Source organism: Phyllostomus discolor, chromosome 7 (assembly GCF_004126475.2).
Source record: "Phyllostomus discolor isolate MPI-MPIP mPhyDis1 chromosome 7, mPhyDis1.pri.v3, whole genome shotgun sequence".
Taxonomy (NCBI): domain Eukaryota; kingdom Metazoa; phylum Chordata; class Mammalia; order Chiroptera; family Phyllostomidae; genus Phyllostomus; species Phyllostomus discolor.
The window spans coordinates 38519889-38537490 of NC_040909.2; the positions used below are offsets into that span (position 1 = coordinate 38519889).

The 17602-nt window shown below is 48.8% G+C and overlaps 1 protein-coding gene across 1 annotated transcript; it reads right to left on the reverse strand.

The window, feature by feature from the left end:
* Window positions 1-13968: 13968 nt before the first annotated feature.
* Window positions 13969-17194, reverse strand: TRH (thyrotropin releasing hormone). The gene is made up of 3 exons (XM_028518996.2): window positions 17036-17194; window positions 15858-16082; window positions 13969-15213 (listed from the first exon to the last, which is right to left on the reverse strand). The coding sequence occupies exons 2-3, from the start codon at window positions 16072-16074 to the stop codon at window positions 14708-14710; spliced, it is 723 nt and encodes a 240-aa protein (XP_028374797.1). The 5' UTR covers window positions 16075-16082; window positions 17036-17194; the 3' UTR covers window positions 13969-14707.
* Between the last annotated feature and the right edge of the window lie 408 nt (window positions 17195-17602).

Here is a 17602-nt window from a genome sequence, read left to right on the forward strand (position 1 = left end):
GGTATAATTACATATCCCTTTCTTACAGATAAGGAAACTAGGATATAGAGAGTAGAAATAATTTGCCTAACACCATGGCTTGAAGATGGCAGAGCCAGGATCCACCCAGGTTGGCCTGATACCAAATGTGCACTCTTGCCCACCACCCTGCCAGGGTTTGGAGCACAGAGATGGGGTGGGGAGGGAGAGGGACAGTGGAGGTCCTAATCCTGGCTCTGCCCAAGCTTACTGGAGTCTCCCGTTCTTGACCAGCCCAGGGGGCCAAAGCTGCACATTTGCACTGACAACACCACCATCAGAAGCGTGATGTTCCCCGAGTCATCAGGCCCAGACTCAAAGGATCTGCAGCCCCTGCCCACCCCCCTGTGCCCCGCTACCCCCCACCCCCCTGTCGGAGCTGCTGCTTCCCTCTGCTTCTGATGATGGGTATCCTTGGCAGAGGCAGCGGGAGCCCTGCTTGCTGGCTCTGCTCTCAGCAGGTGCTGGCCCTGAGGTCACGGGGACCTCGAGCCTTGAGGGAGGGATGATAAATGGGAAATGCATCATGGTAAGATCTGGGCAGCAGGCGTTCTGACCCCACAGAGGAGTCAAGTAGCTGGCAGGCTATACAAAAGCAAGGTGTGCACACTTCTGACGATACCCCCATCCCAGTGGGCAGGCCCACTGCTCCTTTTACTCCCAGACCAGTGGTTCTTGGCCTTCCTGGATCATAGACCCCTTTGAGAATTTGATGAAAGCTTAAAACTCTTCCCCAAACAAGAATTAAATGCAAACGAATAAAGTAATAATCCCAAGAGCTAGCATTTATAAATAATTTAGTATGTGCCTGGCATTGAGTTAAATGATTCTCATGCCTCCTCTCATTTAATCTTCATGACACCCTAAGTTTAGCTGTCTCTCTTTTACGGCTGGGAGACTGGGATGCAGAGAGGTCATTAGTTGTGGAGGCCACACAGCTAGCAAGCTGTTGGGCTCAGGCTCAGACCCAGGTCTGCTGGATTCCAAAACCTGTTTTTTAACCAGCTCACTTTACTGCACAAACACACACATGAGCAGAGCTTTGGAGGCAATTTCAAGACATGACTTAAAAAGGAGTTGAGAAGAATCCTTCTTGAATAGTAGGGACATAACCCCCTCGCCCCTCCAAAGATCTCACAGTTCAGTGGAGGATGGACATGTGCCCTGATGGCTGATGTTGTAATAAAATGGGAGCTGGAAGCATAGAGGAGGGTCATCCAACCCAACTAGGGGTGTTGGAAGCATATCCCAGAGGCACTAATATCATTAAGTCATGGGCTTTTAAAGGGTATGTGGGAAAGGGCATTCTTAGTAAACAGAATGCTGGGTGGGGGGATGGTAGAGGCTGGAAAGAGTGTGACATGTTCGAGAACAGTGCATGGCTAAGAGAAATGATAGCAAAGGGTGGGGAGCACCAGAGCTGGGAGGTGGCAGATAGCAAGGCTGAAATGTTAGGTTCTATAGCAGTTAGGATGCTTTTGGCCACAAGTGAGACAAACCCCAAGTAGAATTGGCTTAAACAATGAGTCAGTTTTATTATCCCACATAACAAGATGTCCAGAAGTAGGCCAGCTTCAGGGTCGATTAATTCTGTGTGGCTCAATGACATTGTCAAGGATTCAGATGTATTGCTCTTTCTGCTTTGCCATCCCTGCGGGTTGACGTCTAACTTAGGTCTGTGCCCTCATGGTCACAAAATAGCTGCCAGGGTTCCAGATATCACTTGAGAATATTATGACATCAAGCAGAAGAGGAGGGATTACTTCCCCATGATGCCTTTGTTTTATCAGTAAAGAAACCTTTCTCTGGAGTCCCCTTCTTTCCCCCATTGACATCCCATATTTCACTGAATGACACAAATACCCGTAAACAGATCACATGGCAAGAAAATGGAATTTTCATGATTGATTTAGACCCATTAAGAGTCACCTTTTTACAGACGCATGGTTGCTTGATACCTAAGCAAAACCAAGAAGAAAAGGGAGCAGTGTCTGTTGAGAAGGCAGCTAACCTGGTCTCTGCCACAGGTCCTGAATATGAAAAGCTCTTATTGTGAAGAAAATGAAGAGTATTGGAGGTTTTAAGCAGGAAAACATAGTAAAATTTTTGTTTCTAAAAAATCGCCCTTGTGGCCAAAAAGAAGGATATTCAGAGGTCACAAGATGCAAGGAGGAAATAGAAACAGCAGCAGACTAGGTAAAGAAGAGACGCTTCCCTAGATTTAAGGATGGGGCAGTGGGATGAAAACAAAAAAGCGGTTAGATTTGTTAGGTGTTTGGCACTCCTATTTTTAATTTCCAAGTTTTTTCTTGTTCCCCGATTCATTTCTATATCCTCTTGTACTTGTATTATGGATGCTATATTTTATCTTATCTGTCTGTGGATACCAATTAGAAGGCAGTTTCTTTCCTTTTATATATTTTTTTAGATTTTATTTATTTATTTTCAGAGAGGGGAAGGGAGGGAGAAGGAGAGTGCAAGGGAAACAGATTGGTTGCATCTCACAGATCAGTTGCCTCTCATGCAGTCTCAGCTGGAGACCCGACCCACAACCCAGACATGTGCCCTGACTGGGCATCGAACTGGCAACCTTTCAGTTCACAGGCTAGTGCTCAATCCACTGAGCCACACCAGCCAGGGCTTTTTTTTTTTTTTTAATTTTCTTTCTCTCTTTTTTTTTTAAAAAAAAAAACATCTTTTCTTGTTTTCAGAATTATCTCTGTTTCCTCTGGGGACATTTTTTTTCCTTTCCTTAGTCTCTTGTTTGGGGTGCAAGTTTCTGAAATGTTGAGGTCTTTCTTGATTGTTAATTCAGGAAGAAGCTAGGCATGTGTGATTAATCAGCTGTCTTCAACCAGAAATGTGCTGAGATATTTAAAACACAAAATCAAGAGAAGTTACTAGGCTAGAGAGAAGCATAGGTGCACAAGCTCTGAAGGGAGAAGCATCCAGGCTGTCTTTAAAAATGGGCTTGAGGACTTTTGGTCAAGACAGACGTGTAGGTAGACACGCTTCTCCTCGTCTCACAATCACAAGAAGAATCACAACTAATCTCAAAACAAAAATGCCCAGAAATGCCAGAAAACTGAACTGTATGGATATCCAACAACCAATGGTTTAAAGAAGCCATTCATCCAGATGGGTGGGAGGGGTGAAAGGACCAGTGTGTCACAGAGAGGTGACACCAGTGGCAGAACGGGTGGTCCCACATTCACCTGTGGGATAAAAATCTGGAGGGATACCTTGGGAGCCAGCGATGTCAGCCCCTGGCCAGACCATGCAGCCTAGGGTTCCAGTGCTGGGAAGAGAAAGCCTCACAACTGCTGGCTGTAAAAACCAGTGGGGGTTGGGGTGGCAGAAGAAACTGCTGGTTTCTCAGGAGAGTCCATTTAAAGGGCCCAAACAGTCCTAGAATTCATGCAAACCCACCCACTCTGGGAATCATCACCAGTGCAGCAGCTAGAAGGGCACCAGTTGCATATGGGAAGTGGGTGAAGTGACTGGAAATGGGGCAAGCACCAGGAAAGCCTCTAGAGGCCAGGTAGTATTGTCCCCTCTCTGACCCTTCCCCACACACAGCACCCCGAAGCAGTGAAGTGGGTTGCCCTGCCCCGGCGAATATATAAGGCTCCACCCCTTACAACTTAACAGGTGCGCTAAGACAGGAAGTCAGAGCAGCTCTACCTAACACACAGAAACAAATGGGGGAGGCTGCCAAGTCAGGGAGATGAAGAAATATGGCCCAAATGAAAGAACAGAACAAAACCCCAGAAAAAGAACTAAGCAAAATGGACATAGCCAATTTGCCAGATGCAGAGTTCAAAACAACTGTAATAAGGATGCTCAGAGAAATCGCTGGGTATGGCAAAAACATAAGGGAAGAAGTGAAGATTACACTAAGTAAATTCCCTGGTGATCCACAGGGAATCAACAGTGAAGGGAAGGAAGCCAGAATACAAATCAGCAATTTGGAACATAAGGAAGAAATAAACATTCAACCAGAACAGAATGAAGAAAGAAGGATTCAAAAAAAAAAAAAAAAAAGAAAGAAAGAAAAGAAAATGAGCTGAGTAGGAGAACACTCAGGCACATCTCCAAAAGGGCCAATATCTGAATCATAAGGATGCTAAAGGAGAAAAGGAAGAGAAAGAAATTGAAAACATACCTGAAAAAAATAATGAAAAGAAAATTTCCCTAATTCGGTGAAGGAAATAGACATATGAGTCCAGGAAGCACAAAAAGCCCCAAACAAGTTGGACTCAAAGAAGAATACAACAAGACACATCATAATTAAAATGCCAAAGGTTAAAGATAAAGAGAGAATCTTAAAAGCAAGAGAAAAGACAATAGTTACCTACAAAGGAGTTCCCATAAGACTGTCAGCTGATTTCTCAAAAGAAACTTGGCAAGTAAGAAGGGGCTGGCAAGAAGTATTCAAAGTATGAAAAGCAAGGACCTACATCCAAGATTACTCTATCTGGCAAAACTATCATTTAGAATGGAAGGGCAGATAAAGTGCTTCCCAGGCAAAATAAAGCTAAAGGAGTTCATTGTCACCAAACCCTTATTACATGAAATGTTAAAGGGAATCATTTAAGAAAAAGAAGAAGATCAAAACTATGAACAGTAGAATGACAACACACTCACAACTATCAACAACTGTTCTGAAAAACAAAAATGAACCCTGGCTGGTGTGGCTCAGTGGATTGAGTGTGGGCTACAAACCAAAGAGTCGCCAGTTTGATTTCCAGTCAGCACACATGTCTAGGTTGCAGGCCAGGTCCCCAGTGGAAGGCACACAAGAGGCAACCACACATTCGTGGTTTTGAACCTGTCTTTTGCCCTCCCTTCCCTCTCTCTAAAAATAAATAAATAAAATTTTTATTTAAAAAGTTAAAAATAAAAAACAAAAACAAGCTAAGCAAACAACTAGAACAGGAACAAAATCATAGATATGGAGATCACATGGAGGGCTATCAGCTGAGAGGGGAAGGGGGAGAATGGGAGAAAAGATGCAGGGATTTAGAAGCATAATTGGTAGGCACAAAATAGGGGGATTTTAAGAATAATATAGGAAATGGTGAAGCCAACGAACTTATATGCATGACCCATGGACATGAACTAAAGGGCGGGGGGGGGATTGTTGGAGGGAAGGGTGGTACCAGGTGGAGGGGGACGAAGGGGAAAAATTGGGACAACTGTAATACCATAATCAATAAAATATACTTAAAAATGGGCTTAGTTATTAACACTGATATATGCTCAGTGTCTGACCCTGTTTACAGCGCCCTTTAGGTAGAGATCCTCAAACACACAGCAAGACCTCCTGAGGCTCGTGAGGACAGACAGCCTATTCTTGGTGACTGTACCTCTGGGAACTGCTTCTTCAGCTGTGACTCATCAGGAAACTGTCTACACCGAGGTTGAACCTCTTAAAAGTAAAACACATGGCCTCAGGAAGACTGAAATCATGAGTCGTCCATGGGTTTCTTGCACAATTTTGGACAAGTTACTTAATGGCTTTGAGCTCAGTTTCCCCATCTGTGAAATGGGGCAACTGTAGAGCCTAAATTGCTAAGTTGTTTGTGAGAATAAAATGAGACGCTACGTATAATATGCATGGGCATTGTATGTAACTAATAAATATAGTTATTACTATTACTGTGGTTAATATTAAGACACTTCTGTCTCCTCAGACAGACTAAACCCATTAAAAAGGCAAGCCAGGCTCTGAGTTCATAGCTGGGGTCATGAGGGGAGCGAAGAGACATGGAAAGGAGTCCTCTCTCCTTCCAGGGGTTGCCCTAGGCTTGGGTCCAAGGAGCTCACATAGAAGCAGGAGCTGGCACTGTGGAGAAGGAGGAAGGCTCTGCTAAGAAGCAATGCCAAGTGAAAATAGAGAAGGCTGCTGGGAAGGTAAGACAGAGGCAAAATTTAAATCTCAAACTGCAATTAGATTCTGGACTCTGTCACACAATTTATAGCGTAGTGGTTAAGAGCCTGGGTTTTGAGACCATAAAAACTGGGTTTGAATCTTGGCTTAGCAACTCACTAGCTGTGTGATCTCCAACAACTGTCCTACCTTCTCTGAATCTCAGTATCCTCATCTATAAAATGGGAATAATCTCAATACTTACCTGACAAAATCATTGTAGGGACTGCATGTGATAACACATGCAAAGTTTTGGATTCAATGGGCAGCACATAGTGAGTGCTCAGTATACACAGCTGCTATAATAATATTTCCCCTCGGTATTAATGACAATAAGGAAACTATTAAAGTCTTCCATTACTCTGAAAGCCAGATGGGCCTCTGTCTTCACTATGTTATTATTGTTATGACTACTAGTAAGGCTGGACCCTGGCAGGAAACAGCTGCCCACTGCAAGGGGTACCTAAGGAGAGCTTAATGATGGGAATTTTTATCCTGGAGAGGGCAGAAGTAGGAGAAACACATGAGACAGTGCAACACACCAAGGAGAGCAACAGTGGGGGAGCCCTGCAGACTGAACAGGTGAGAAAGGGGGAGGTGTTGCCAGAACCCAGAGAGGGCTGGAGCTCCTGGAATGAGTGGCCGCACGGGAGCTGGGACCTAGGAGGAATGAAGCCCGAACTCAGCAGGGAAGGAGAGGAACAGAAGCATCCCAACCTCCCTCTCCACTCTGCCTCTGATCTCCTGAACCGCACTGGAACCTGGAGGAACAGGGAACCCACGCAGGGTGGGCAGTCTGTAGCGACCAGACTGCGGGATGCAGACAGGGCAGAGAAGGGGTCCAGAGGGCAAACAGAGGAAATCCCAAAAGCCAAGGAAGTCGGTGTCTGGAGTCGACCAATCAACAAGCAGAGGTGGAAAAGGGCCCAGCTGGGCCTCAAGCAATGTTAGTTATTGACAAGAGCAGTTATGGCTTTGAAGGAAGGGATGACAGGGAAACTATACTCCACAGTGATCGGAACCCAGGCAGTGGTTCTGGTAAGCAGGTGGCAAGAAGTAGGGTGGAAGAAAGGTGGGAGTGTTCCCCACTTGAAAACATTCTGAAATAGTGTGACATTTATAGACTATGTTAAAATTGGTGTTGTATTTGGAAGAAACACAAATGACGTGAGAAAAAGTGGAATTTATTGGCTCGGGTACCTGAAAGGCCGAAGGTGTCCATATGCTCGAAGCCACCAGACACCTGTGTGTCTCTCTGTCTGCACCTCTGGACTGTCTTCTAGTTGGCTTCATTCTCAAACAGATTCTTCCCCTGCACTAGCACTTGCAACAGTCTCCAGCAGCTCCAGACCAATACCTACCAGTTTAGCACCCTACCAGTGAAGGTGAAGAGAAAGCCTCTTGCCAAAAATTCCAGCAGAAGTCCTGGAGCTGACACTCATCGGCCTGGCTCGGCCCATGCCTGAGCCAACAGCTGTGGCAGGTGTAGGGAGGTGGGGCCTAGGTCCACCTCAGAGCTGGAGAGTAAGGAGCCCCATCCTGGCTGTGTGATCTGGGCAAAGCACTGCATTTCTGTGCAGAAATGACTTTATCATGAGAAATTTAGGATGATGCCATTGAAACAGGTAAGCCATTAGCGCAGATGCCTCCTAGTAGGTATAAGCAGTGCTGCCTGGGGGTAGGGTGGAGAGTGTTGGCTAAGAGCACAGGTCCTGGATTTGGGGCTGAACTCTGCCCGGTCAGTTGTATGGCCTGCAGCAAGAGACCTAACCTCTTCATACCTTAGTTTCCTTGTGGGGATAATTTTAATGGTTACCTCCTGGTGTGAAGACTAAATAAGTGAAAACACACAAAGAACTTCAAAGAGTGCTAAGCACACGGGGTACTGTCAGTTCTTCGGAGAGTGTATGGCAGCGCTTCCCAACCTTGATCTCAGGACCCCCTGAAGCTCTTAAAAACTATTGAGGACCCCTAGAGAACTTTCAACTATGTGGATCATATCTGTTGATATTTCCCATATTAGAAATTAAAATAAGAATTTAAAAAATGTTTATTTGTTCATTAAAAATAACTAATCCATTATGTACTAAGATAAATAAAATATTTTTATGGAAAATACAGTTTCAAAAAAAAACAATTTAGAGAAGAATAGTGGCATTGGCTTACATGCTTAGAATTTTTTAAAATGTTTGACAACAGAAGATACCTGGATTCTCTTACCTGCTTCTGCATTTAAACAACGGTTTTGGTTGAGGTAGCTGGAGAAAACCTGGCCTCACAGAGATATGTAGTTAGTAAAGTGAAGACCTTGCAGATCCTGTGAAAGGGTCTTAGGATCCCAGGGATCTGCAGAGCAACACTGAAAAGCACTGGTGTATGTAAAACATGAGAGCCGGCATTCTATAGCTGTTCAACTGTCTGGATGTAAATCTGAAATATGTGGGCAAATCCCCTAACCTCTCTGTGCCTCATTTCCCTCCTAGAGAGGGTTGAATGACTTGGCACACAGTAAGTGCTCAGTAAACACTCACTGTTAGGATTATTAACTCTTAGTCTGGCACTAGTAGGGGCTCCCTTTTCTTCCTAGGTTAGGCATCCTTTCAGAGATATGGTTCAACCTCTCAAGAATGACCTGGGTTCCATGCTCCCCACAGCAGCCCTGAGATCTTGTGCGTCTCCCAAGGGAGACGGGGCCGAGCCCAGCATGTGCCCTGTGCCATCTCTCTGGCCACAGACCCAAAGCAGTTGTGCCCACATGTGCACACCTGACTGGGGCACCTCAGCTGGGTATGCCGGTGTCTGTGCCCTGTGCTGGGAAGCTCTCCTCCCCCGCAGCTGGCGATTAGGATGTCACTCTCCATAATGGACGAGACCTAATCAGCCTGCCAATAATTACCAGGCCCAGAACGTGGCCAGGATTCAGGAAAGCTGATCCCCGAAGACTAGAGTCACTTAAATTCTGGCATTGAACACGGGTCCCCTTGGTAACCCGTAACTCTCAGCACAGTTTCACCGCTCAGCTAATTGATGTTCTCCAAGGCAGTCAGCTCATATCGGCCAATTGAAATGGGCTCTAATTGCCAACATCCTTCAGGTAAGAAGTCCCACATGTTCTCATGCCACTCAAGAGGACCGAGCAGGAACTGAATCTCTCGGCAAACTAGTCCGTTAATTGCATTTAATTAATCAAAATAAGGTTTGTAGAAAGGATTAATTAAAGAACCTATTAGAGGAAGCAGGACAGTCTGCTTTGCTGAATTCATGAGAAGCAGCTCCTTGAAGAAATGTTCCACAGCTTTTTTAAGCTGCCTGAGTGAAGAACAGCAGGGGCAGAGGAAAGACCACTGGACTTGGGGTCTTACAGAACCAGGGTGAGCCCAGTGGTGCTATTTACACAAGACGGGCAGCCTTAGGTAAGTCTCTTCACCTCCCTGAGCCATAAAGGGGACGCACCAATGGTGGGTGGAAAGTGCCTTGCACAGGGCCCTGCAAACAGTAGGCTCTAGGTACCAGTAGAAAACTGGTACCTGCAGAGGGCCATTTGGTGTCCTCTGAAGTGTTTAAAAAGGTGGAGTAATTGTGTGGATGTTACACTAGGTTGAAACATAAGCTGTCAGCTCTGTGGCCCTCTATGGGGCCAGCTTCACAGGTTTGTAGTGACTGCATAGTGCCCGACAACATTTGGGTGAGACACTCTACCTCCCTCTCAGGCCCAGGAACCAGGCAGACCTGGTCACAAATCTCAGCTCCACCTTCACGCGTGTGGCCTTCGTGCATACACTCAAGGACTGTTTTCTGAGAACTTGCCTTGTGCTGGGGGGCACCGTCTTCAGTGCTGGGGGAAGAAGAGGTCCTTGCTCCACGGAGCACAGACTTTGGTGAGGGAGGAGCCACCTAGGAAAGAAATCACCCAAGAAGACTGTGGCAGATGCTGCTGGTACCTCACTCTGTCCCCTCAGCTCTCGCTTTCACAGTACACACAATGTTACCCTGAGAATCTTCACCTAAGGGCCTTCTGGTGGTCAGGGCAGAGGGCAAGCTGGAAGTACCAGGGAACTAACATCCCCAGGAGCAGCCCTCAACTCCTGATCACCGGAAATCAGAAGAAAACGTCCAGCTTCCTCACCCTATGGAGTGGAACAACTCTGAAGCTTATTCTACAGTTTCCCAAGAAAAACCTGCTCTCTAACGCATGTGCATGCATCCACTTCCTTCCCTTCCCTGAATCAGTCTCCACTCCCAGAACGGTACTTACCCTCTAAGTAAACTACTTTCACTTGAGTCTTGTCTCAGGGTCTGGTGCTTGGGGAACCCAACCTAAGATGGGTAAAATGACAAATTGTGATAGCTGCAAGGAAGGAACAGGATGCAGAGCCACATCCCACAAAGTATTGTCTGAAGTGGCAACTAAGGGGGAGGAGTTGCCTGGTATGAATCACCAGGATTCAGCACAACAAACAAAACATTTTGAAAATGTTAAATGAAAAGGGTGAGCATGGCAAGCATTCTGCTCCTTGTACTGCTGTGGCCTCACAGGCGTACCAGAATCCATCTTTTCTGATGGACACATGTCCTGATTGGCTGATGCCTGTCTTGTACCCATTGTTGAATATTTTGACTATTGGTCTTAGAAGTAGACACTTAGAAAACTATCAATGTGCTTGGGGAGCAGACCTGCAGAATGATGCCACAGAAGCAACCTGCCGGGGAAGCTATTTCTCTGTTTCCAATTAGGAAGGTGGGAAATGAGGAGGTTGCCATAGGGATTATTGAGCTAAAAAAAAATCTGACTGCTTGGAATACAGCAATAAAAATGAACAAACTACTAAAACATCATGCTACATCATGAACAAACTTCAAAGACATTATGCTAATTGGCAGAAGCCAGGACAAGAAACCACATATTATATGATTCTATTTGTATAAAATGACTTAAATAAGCAAATTCATAGAGAGAAAGTAGGTAGTGGCTGCCTGGGGCAGAGGGTAGGGAGAAAGACTAATTGTAAACGGGCACAGATATCTTACTAGGGATCTGAAAATGTTTTAAAACTTATTTATGGTGACGATTACACCGCTAGGTAAACTTACTGAAAATCATTGAATTGTACTCCTGAAATGAATAAATATGACGTATAAAATAAAATTTTAAAATAATAAAAATAAGTTGTTTAACAAGAAAAGAGAAAAAAGGGAACATACTGCAGTAGTTGAGAAGCTGGCCAGAAAGCTGCTCTCAGCAACTGACTCTAATATTCCCAGGGCTGGACTTTGGATTCCGGGAAGCTGCTGCAGAAACACCACACATCACTATTGCCTTGCTGTCCGGCAGGAATAGCCAAAGCAGTCTTCCAAGTCTCACATGAGAGCATCTACCTGCAAAGGAGTCTGGGAAACACAGTCTTTGCTTGCCAACCTCCACAGTACAGAAAGGTGCCCTAGGAGGTAACATGGGGAATATGAGAAGCAGGAGGAAAAGGGGCTCTAGATAGAGCGAAGAACATAAACAAAGACCCTAAGGTCTGTTCAGGACATTAAAAAAGACACCAGTTAGACAGGCCATGGTAAGGAGTCTGAATTTCATCCTAGGTGAAATGGAAACCATTGACAGGTTTTAAGCAGGGTGGTTGCCATGATCAGATATGGACTTCAAGAAGGTCCCTCTGGCTGTGTGCAGAGAATGGGTTTGGGAAACAATAGTGGAAGCCAGAGACCAGCTAAGAGGCCACTGTAGTCTTGAGATGAGAGATGATGGTGGCCAGGAACAGTGGTAGCAGAGGAGCTGGAAGGAAATGGGTGACGTGGAGATATGTCTAGGACATGGTAAAAATTGGATGATGGGGACTAGAGACATAGAGATAACCCCCAAGTTTCAGACTCATGAGCTTAGAAAAGTCACTTTACTTCTTTCTTGGTTACCGTTTTTCTAAAATGGGGTGACTATGACGGGTAATTCATTTATTCAACAGATATTCACAAATCCCCTACTATGTGCAGTGGATGTAAAAGTGCTTTTCCCAATGCCTGGCTCCAGAGGAAATGCTCAGGAAAATTTTTTTCCCTTTTATCCTTCAAAGCTCAAGCTCAAGTTTTGAAGGATAAAAGTGTCCCTCCCCCCCCCCCCCCCCCCCCCGCTCCAAAAAGGCTTCCTCCATTCTACCCCAAACCACACTGTTTTTAACACTTCTAAGCTGTGGGGATCCCAGTGCCTGTGTGGGGACTGGACTGCACCGGGGAGAAGGGAAGAACTACACAAGGCACAAGGCCTGGGCCAAACACCAGGTGGGGGGAGGGGAGGTGTCAGGGAAGGAGAGTGCAAGACAGTTCAAATTTCAAATGTTAGCAACTCCATGGTCATGTTATTTCTTCCCATGGAGACTTTGTTAATGATCTTCCCTTCTGCCCAAAATCTCTTTCCTTTTATTTGTCCTTTGACTCAGTTTGGATGTTTCCCCCTCCAGGAAGCCTGCTTTGCCCAACCACCCCTTATCTGTGTTCATTTTGCATGCTTTGCTCACCACAATCAATACTTCTCACTCTAAATGGCTACCATCTGTTTGCTTGTCTGTCTCCTCACTGGATGAGGAAGTCAGGCTGGGGGATTAAAATAAAAGTGACGTGAAGCTTTCAGCATCCATTCAACATTTATGGAGTACCCACTTCTGTGCCAGACCCTAACCTAGGCAGCTTTGATGAAGGCAGGCACATATGAGAAGAGAAAGATTAGAAGGATTTCAGTGAAGAGGGAAGAAGGGAGGGACATTTGCATTAGTCAGAATTAGCTAAGTTCAGCTGAAGTAACAAATAAACCCTGAAATCTCAGTGACTTAATACAACTTTAAGTTGTATTTATTTCTTGAACATGAGAAGTCTGATGTGGGTGAGCAATGTCTAACTTCATCTGCCATTTGGCCATGTGGCTTTCCAGGCTTCCATGGCAGGAAGAAAGAGGTAGAGCACGTTCATGGAGTCTAACTGCCTCGGCACAGGAGTGATACCCTTCTCTTTACAGCCCATTGGCTGGGGCTAGTCATGTGACTCCACCCCAACTGCCAGGAGGCTGGGAAATGTGGGAAACACATGGACCATCTCTGCCACAGCATCCTAGGCAGAGTGAAAGTCATGTGTGTGCGAGGGGATTTGGGAACAGCACATACACTTAAGGATAAAGCTGTGATGCCCATTATGGACTCACAGTAAAACCTGTGATGAGATTTTTGGTTTTTTGCTTTTTTTTAAAGATTTTATTTATTTATTTTTAGAGACAGGGGAAGGGAAAGAGAAAGAGAGGGATAGAAATATGAATGCATGGTTGCCTCCCATGTGCCCTCCTACTGGGGACCCAACCTGCAACCCAGGCATGTGCCCTAGACTGGGAATCAAACCAGCGACCCACTGATTCGCAGGTCCGTGCTCAATGCACTGGGCTATGCCAGCCAGGGATGCTTTTGTTTTTGATTTTTAAGTGTGTATATGATTGGATTTAAGTGTCTTTAGAAGGCCTCTTCAATTTGCCCCAGTACCCACCACTCTCTCCTGTTCTATACCCAGCCTGCCTCTATGCCTGGTCTGAGAAGGTTCCTGATTTGAGTCCCCAACCATAGCCTTTGTCTTTATTTTGCCTGTCAGGTGACACAGATTGTTGATTCCTACCACAGAGCTATGTGGATTATGAACCTGAGCCAGACCAGCCCCTGCACCAAACCAGGCAAACTCAAGGCAGGGTCCTGAGCTGACGTCTCAGGCCCATGGCTCCCCCTCAGCCACTCTGTGTCTTCCAGCAAGCCCTTCCTCTTCTCCAGGCCTCAGTTTCCCCAGGTGTCAAATGGGCTCCAGGGTCCCTGTCTACCTCCCAAGCTTGTTCTGAGATGGGGGCAGTGGAGAGGACACTTCATTTCATCTTCCAGGGTCCCTGATTCCCTGCTTGGCAGAGGTGGAGAGCTCTAGTCCTGTCCCCTCTCAGCACTGAAAAGAGAAACCCTACAGCAACTGAGACAGAGCCACCACCACAGAGCTCCACGGTTATCCAGATGTCTGTTTTATTATGATCAGGATGATTAGCATTGACAAAGAGAAGGTGCCTAGCAGGTCATACACAGGCCACAACATCCAGGGCAATGTTTACATATCCCCCACTCCCTCATCCCACAAATACCACACAACGCAGCACCACGGGGTGTCTCCACCTAAAATGCTTCCCCCAAGTAGAACACAACTGTGAGTCTCGTGCTGCCACCCACAAAAAATACCACCAAGAAGGGGAGAAGGGAGGAGCAAAGAAGGGGTGGAGCTGGGGGCAAAATTCACATGTGGCAAATGGTGAAACTCGGGACTTGGGATGAACGCCAAATTTGGGCACCACCACTTCAACTTCGCCCCAGAAGTTGCCTCTTCGCCTCACTGGCTGCCTGCCCCAGAAGCACTCTGCCTCTCTCTGAGAATTGCTTAGAAAACACAGAAGGGTCATCTTAGCTAGGGCTAAGGCAGAGGAGCAGGCCTGCGGCTGGGGGAGGGTCTCTGGGATCTGCCCCCTTGCCACCAATGCAAAATGAAATAATACAGGTTTTTAACTCAGGATGGCTTTCCGTGTCCCTGAAGGAGGGGGCAAGGCCAGGGGCTTGGGTGTGTGCATACACGGGGACTCGGGTTTATGATGAGAGACCTAAGGCGGCGGGGAAGAGGAGGTCACAGAGGGCTAGGGCACACAGGGCTCAAGACATTCTTAGACCCCACACTCGACTTTACAGGAAACTGTGCTCACTCCTCCACGGGCTCCCTGGTCCAGGCTGCCCGCCGCCCGGGGTGCTGCCGCTTCTCCTCAGGCCCCTGGCCCCTGCTCAGGTCATCCAGGAGCCCCAGCAGGAGGCTGGCTTGACCACAGGCGCCCTGGAACCCACATGGGCCTCCCAAGGCTCTCTTGCCGGGATGCTGGCGTTTCTCGGGCATCAGCTCTCCTTCCTCCTCCTCTTCTTCCTCCTTCTCTTCCCAGATCCTTTGGGCAATGGGACCCACCAGCCGTCTCCCTGGGTGCTGCCTCTTGGTGAACGTATACCCCAGCCAGGAGGAGCGCCGGCCAGGGTGCTGCCGCTTCTGCTGGGTCACATCCGCTGACCACATGGCTGCATCCTCCCGCCGGCCTGGGTGCTGCCGTTTGTGGGGCCCCGAAGCCCCTCCTTCTTCCTCTTCAACTCCCTCTTCTGCCTCCTCCCTTTTGCCTGGATGCTGACGCTTAGAGAGCCAGTCAGGTTGAAAGATCTGGGACTCTGTGGAAGGAAAGAGGCCAGTGAGGGACACCCCTGACCTCTGAGTGCCCACTCCAGCCTTCCTCCCAGTCAAGGTAGAAATTGCTGCAAAACTCACCCAGACTCACGGCCTTACATCTGCCTCCCAGGACTCCCACACACACACACTCACGCAGATGGTCAGAGCATGCTTCGGCTTCCAGTCCCAAACTCTGCCACTCCCTAGCTGTGTGACCATAGGCAACTCACTTTACCTTTCTGAGCCTCAGTTTTCTTCTGTGTAAAATGAGGGGTAATAACACTGCCTATCTAAGAGGTCGTTAGAAATATCAACCTCTGAGTGTGACAAGGTGTTCGAAGGGCTTAGAACAGTGAGTGCCTGGCATATATACACCTCATAAGCAGTCAGCACTCAGACTCTCTCCCCAGCCCAGAATCTTCCCCACTGAAGGTATGCTCTCTGGGAGATATTCCCAGGGCTGAGATGCAAGAGGAATGTGGCCCCAGAAAAGGATCAGCTCACCACCCTGAGGAGGGTGTGGCCCGTGAGAGTTTCTGCGAAGGAGGCTGGATGACCAGATGCTCTCTCTCCTCTGCTCTGGGTCTTTCCCAGCGCTCTCCTAGGCCTCCTCTCCCTGGGCCGCAGACACAGACCGGCCTCTCACCTGATTCTGGGTTTCCCTGGACCCCTCCCAGCCGCTGGAGGTCTTCTGGAAAGAGGAGGAGACGCTCTGCCTGGCGCAGGAGGTCGTCCAGGCCCGGGTGCTCTGCAGCCGTCGCCGCCTCCTGCTGGACCACCTCGGCCTGTGTGCGGCCTCCAGGGACACCGTGGGTCAGGGTCAGAGTCAAAGCCATGGCGAGCAGCAACCAAGGGCCAGGCATCCTGGCGTCTGGGGTCGGGAAGACAGAGCATAAGCGCCCCGCGCTCCCCCTTCCCGCCCTGGCAAGTCCCCCGTGGCCGGAGAAACCATTTTAGCACACCATTCAGGGAGCAGGACCACCTGCCACCTTGGAGTGGGGGCAGCAGGAGGATCTGCCTCGGGCTCTAGGTGCCCTCCACCCACTGAGATGCTTGGAGCGCCTGCCCGCGCCCAGTTCTGCCTGCGGGAGCCAGGAGGCCGTGGGAACCCTGTCGCCACAGCCTACTCTGTGCGCCCACCTTGTCCCCCACCCCGCCCCGGGGCTGGGCAGCCAGCGCTGGGGTAGGCTCCGCAGAAGTGTAGCCAAGCCTGCAGCGCCGGCCCGACGGCCAGGATGCTCACTGCCGCATCGCGTGCTCAAGTTGTCCCCAAGGTTCCCCATGCAACACTCTTACCCCAACACCCCTTCACCCGCGTTCCAGTTCCAACGCTTAGATACTATTTCTAAAGCTAAGATTCTATGACTAAGCTCGGAATCGAATGCTGACACTAAGATCCTAATAGCGTCGTTAATTCCAATGCTAAAATCCGATTTCTAGCGCGAGTCGGAGATTTAAGGCTAAATTCGATTCTAACGCGAAAATTCCGTTTCTGACGTCGGGATTCCCATTCTAGCTCGCGGGCTCCCACGACTGCCGACGCCCCGGCTGCCTAGTTGCACCTCAAAGTCCGGACACCGACCGGCGGCCGGCGGCCAGCGGGGGTCCCGGCGGCGAATCTCCGTGCGACTCGCAGATGCCGAGACGTGAGTGCCAGGAGCGGCCGCCGCCAGCGCGCCGGAGCCGGGGAGCGCGGGGATGCGAACGCAGCGCCCCACCTGCGCACAGATGCGGCGGCTTCTCCCGGGGCGCACTGGAGCGCGGGAGCACAGGGGCCCGGTTCCCGGACGCCGCTCGCAGAAGGAGAGGGACGGGGGCCGTTACCTGGCGAGCGCGACCTCCGCGGGACCTGTCCGGGATCCTGAGGCTGGGAGTCCGGCGTTCGGGGGGTCTGGAGGCGGTGGGTCAGGGGTCCCGGAGCGCTCGCGGGGCCCCGGACGCCAGCGCCCGCTGCTCCGCCCGGCCCCCGCTTATATCCGCGCGAGGCAGCGGCGCGGGTGAGGTCAGCGGGGAGGGGTCGCGGCCACCGGGAAGGGGCGCTGACGGCAGCCGGCCCCGCGGGTACCCCGCCCGCTGGCCTGTCAGCTCCGCCGGAAATCTGGGTCTGGGGCGGGGGCGGGGGCGGGAGGGAGAGCGAGCTGACACACGCCGCCAGGCCGGGCGCTGGTGGGGGGTCACTTCTGCACCCAGCTCGGAAGGTCTGCGGTCCGAGAAAACACTCGTGCAGGGACAAGGCGACAGAGACACAGAGAACGGGGACAACTGTAATAGAACAACAATTAAAAAATTACAAAATTTCAAAAACATTAAAAAATAAAAAAGAGAGACACGTGGGAGAGAGTGGGAGGTAAAGACAAAGACTGAGAGATGCTACAGAAACAGGGAGATACA

Coding starts and splice junctions, on each gene's coding strand:
- TRH (XM_028518996.2), bottom strand. CDS start 16,074: ATGCCTGGCCCTTGGTTGCTGCTCGCCATGGCTTTGACTCTGACCCTG. Junction 15,214..15,857: donor CCAGGGAAACCCAGAATCAG/GTGAGAGGCCGG, acceptor TTCCTTCCACAG/AGTCCCAGATCTTTCAACCT.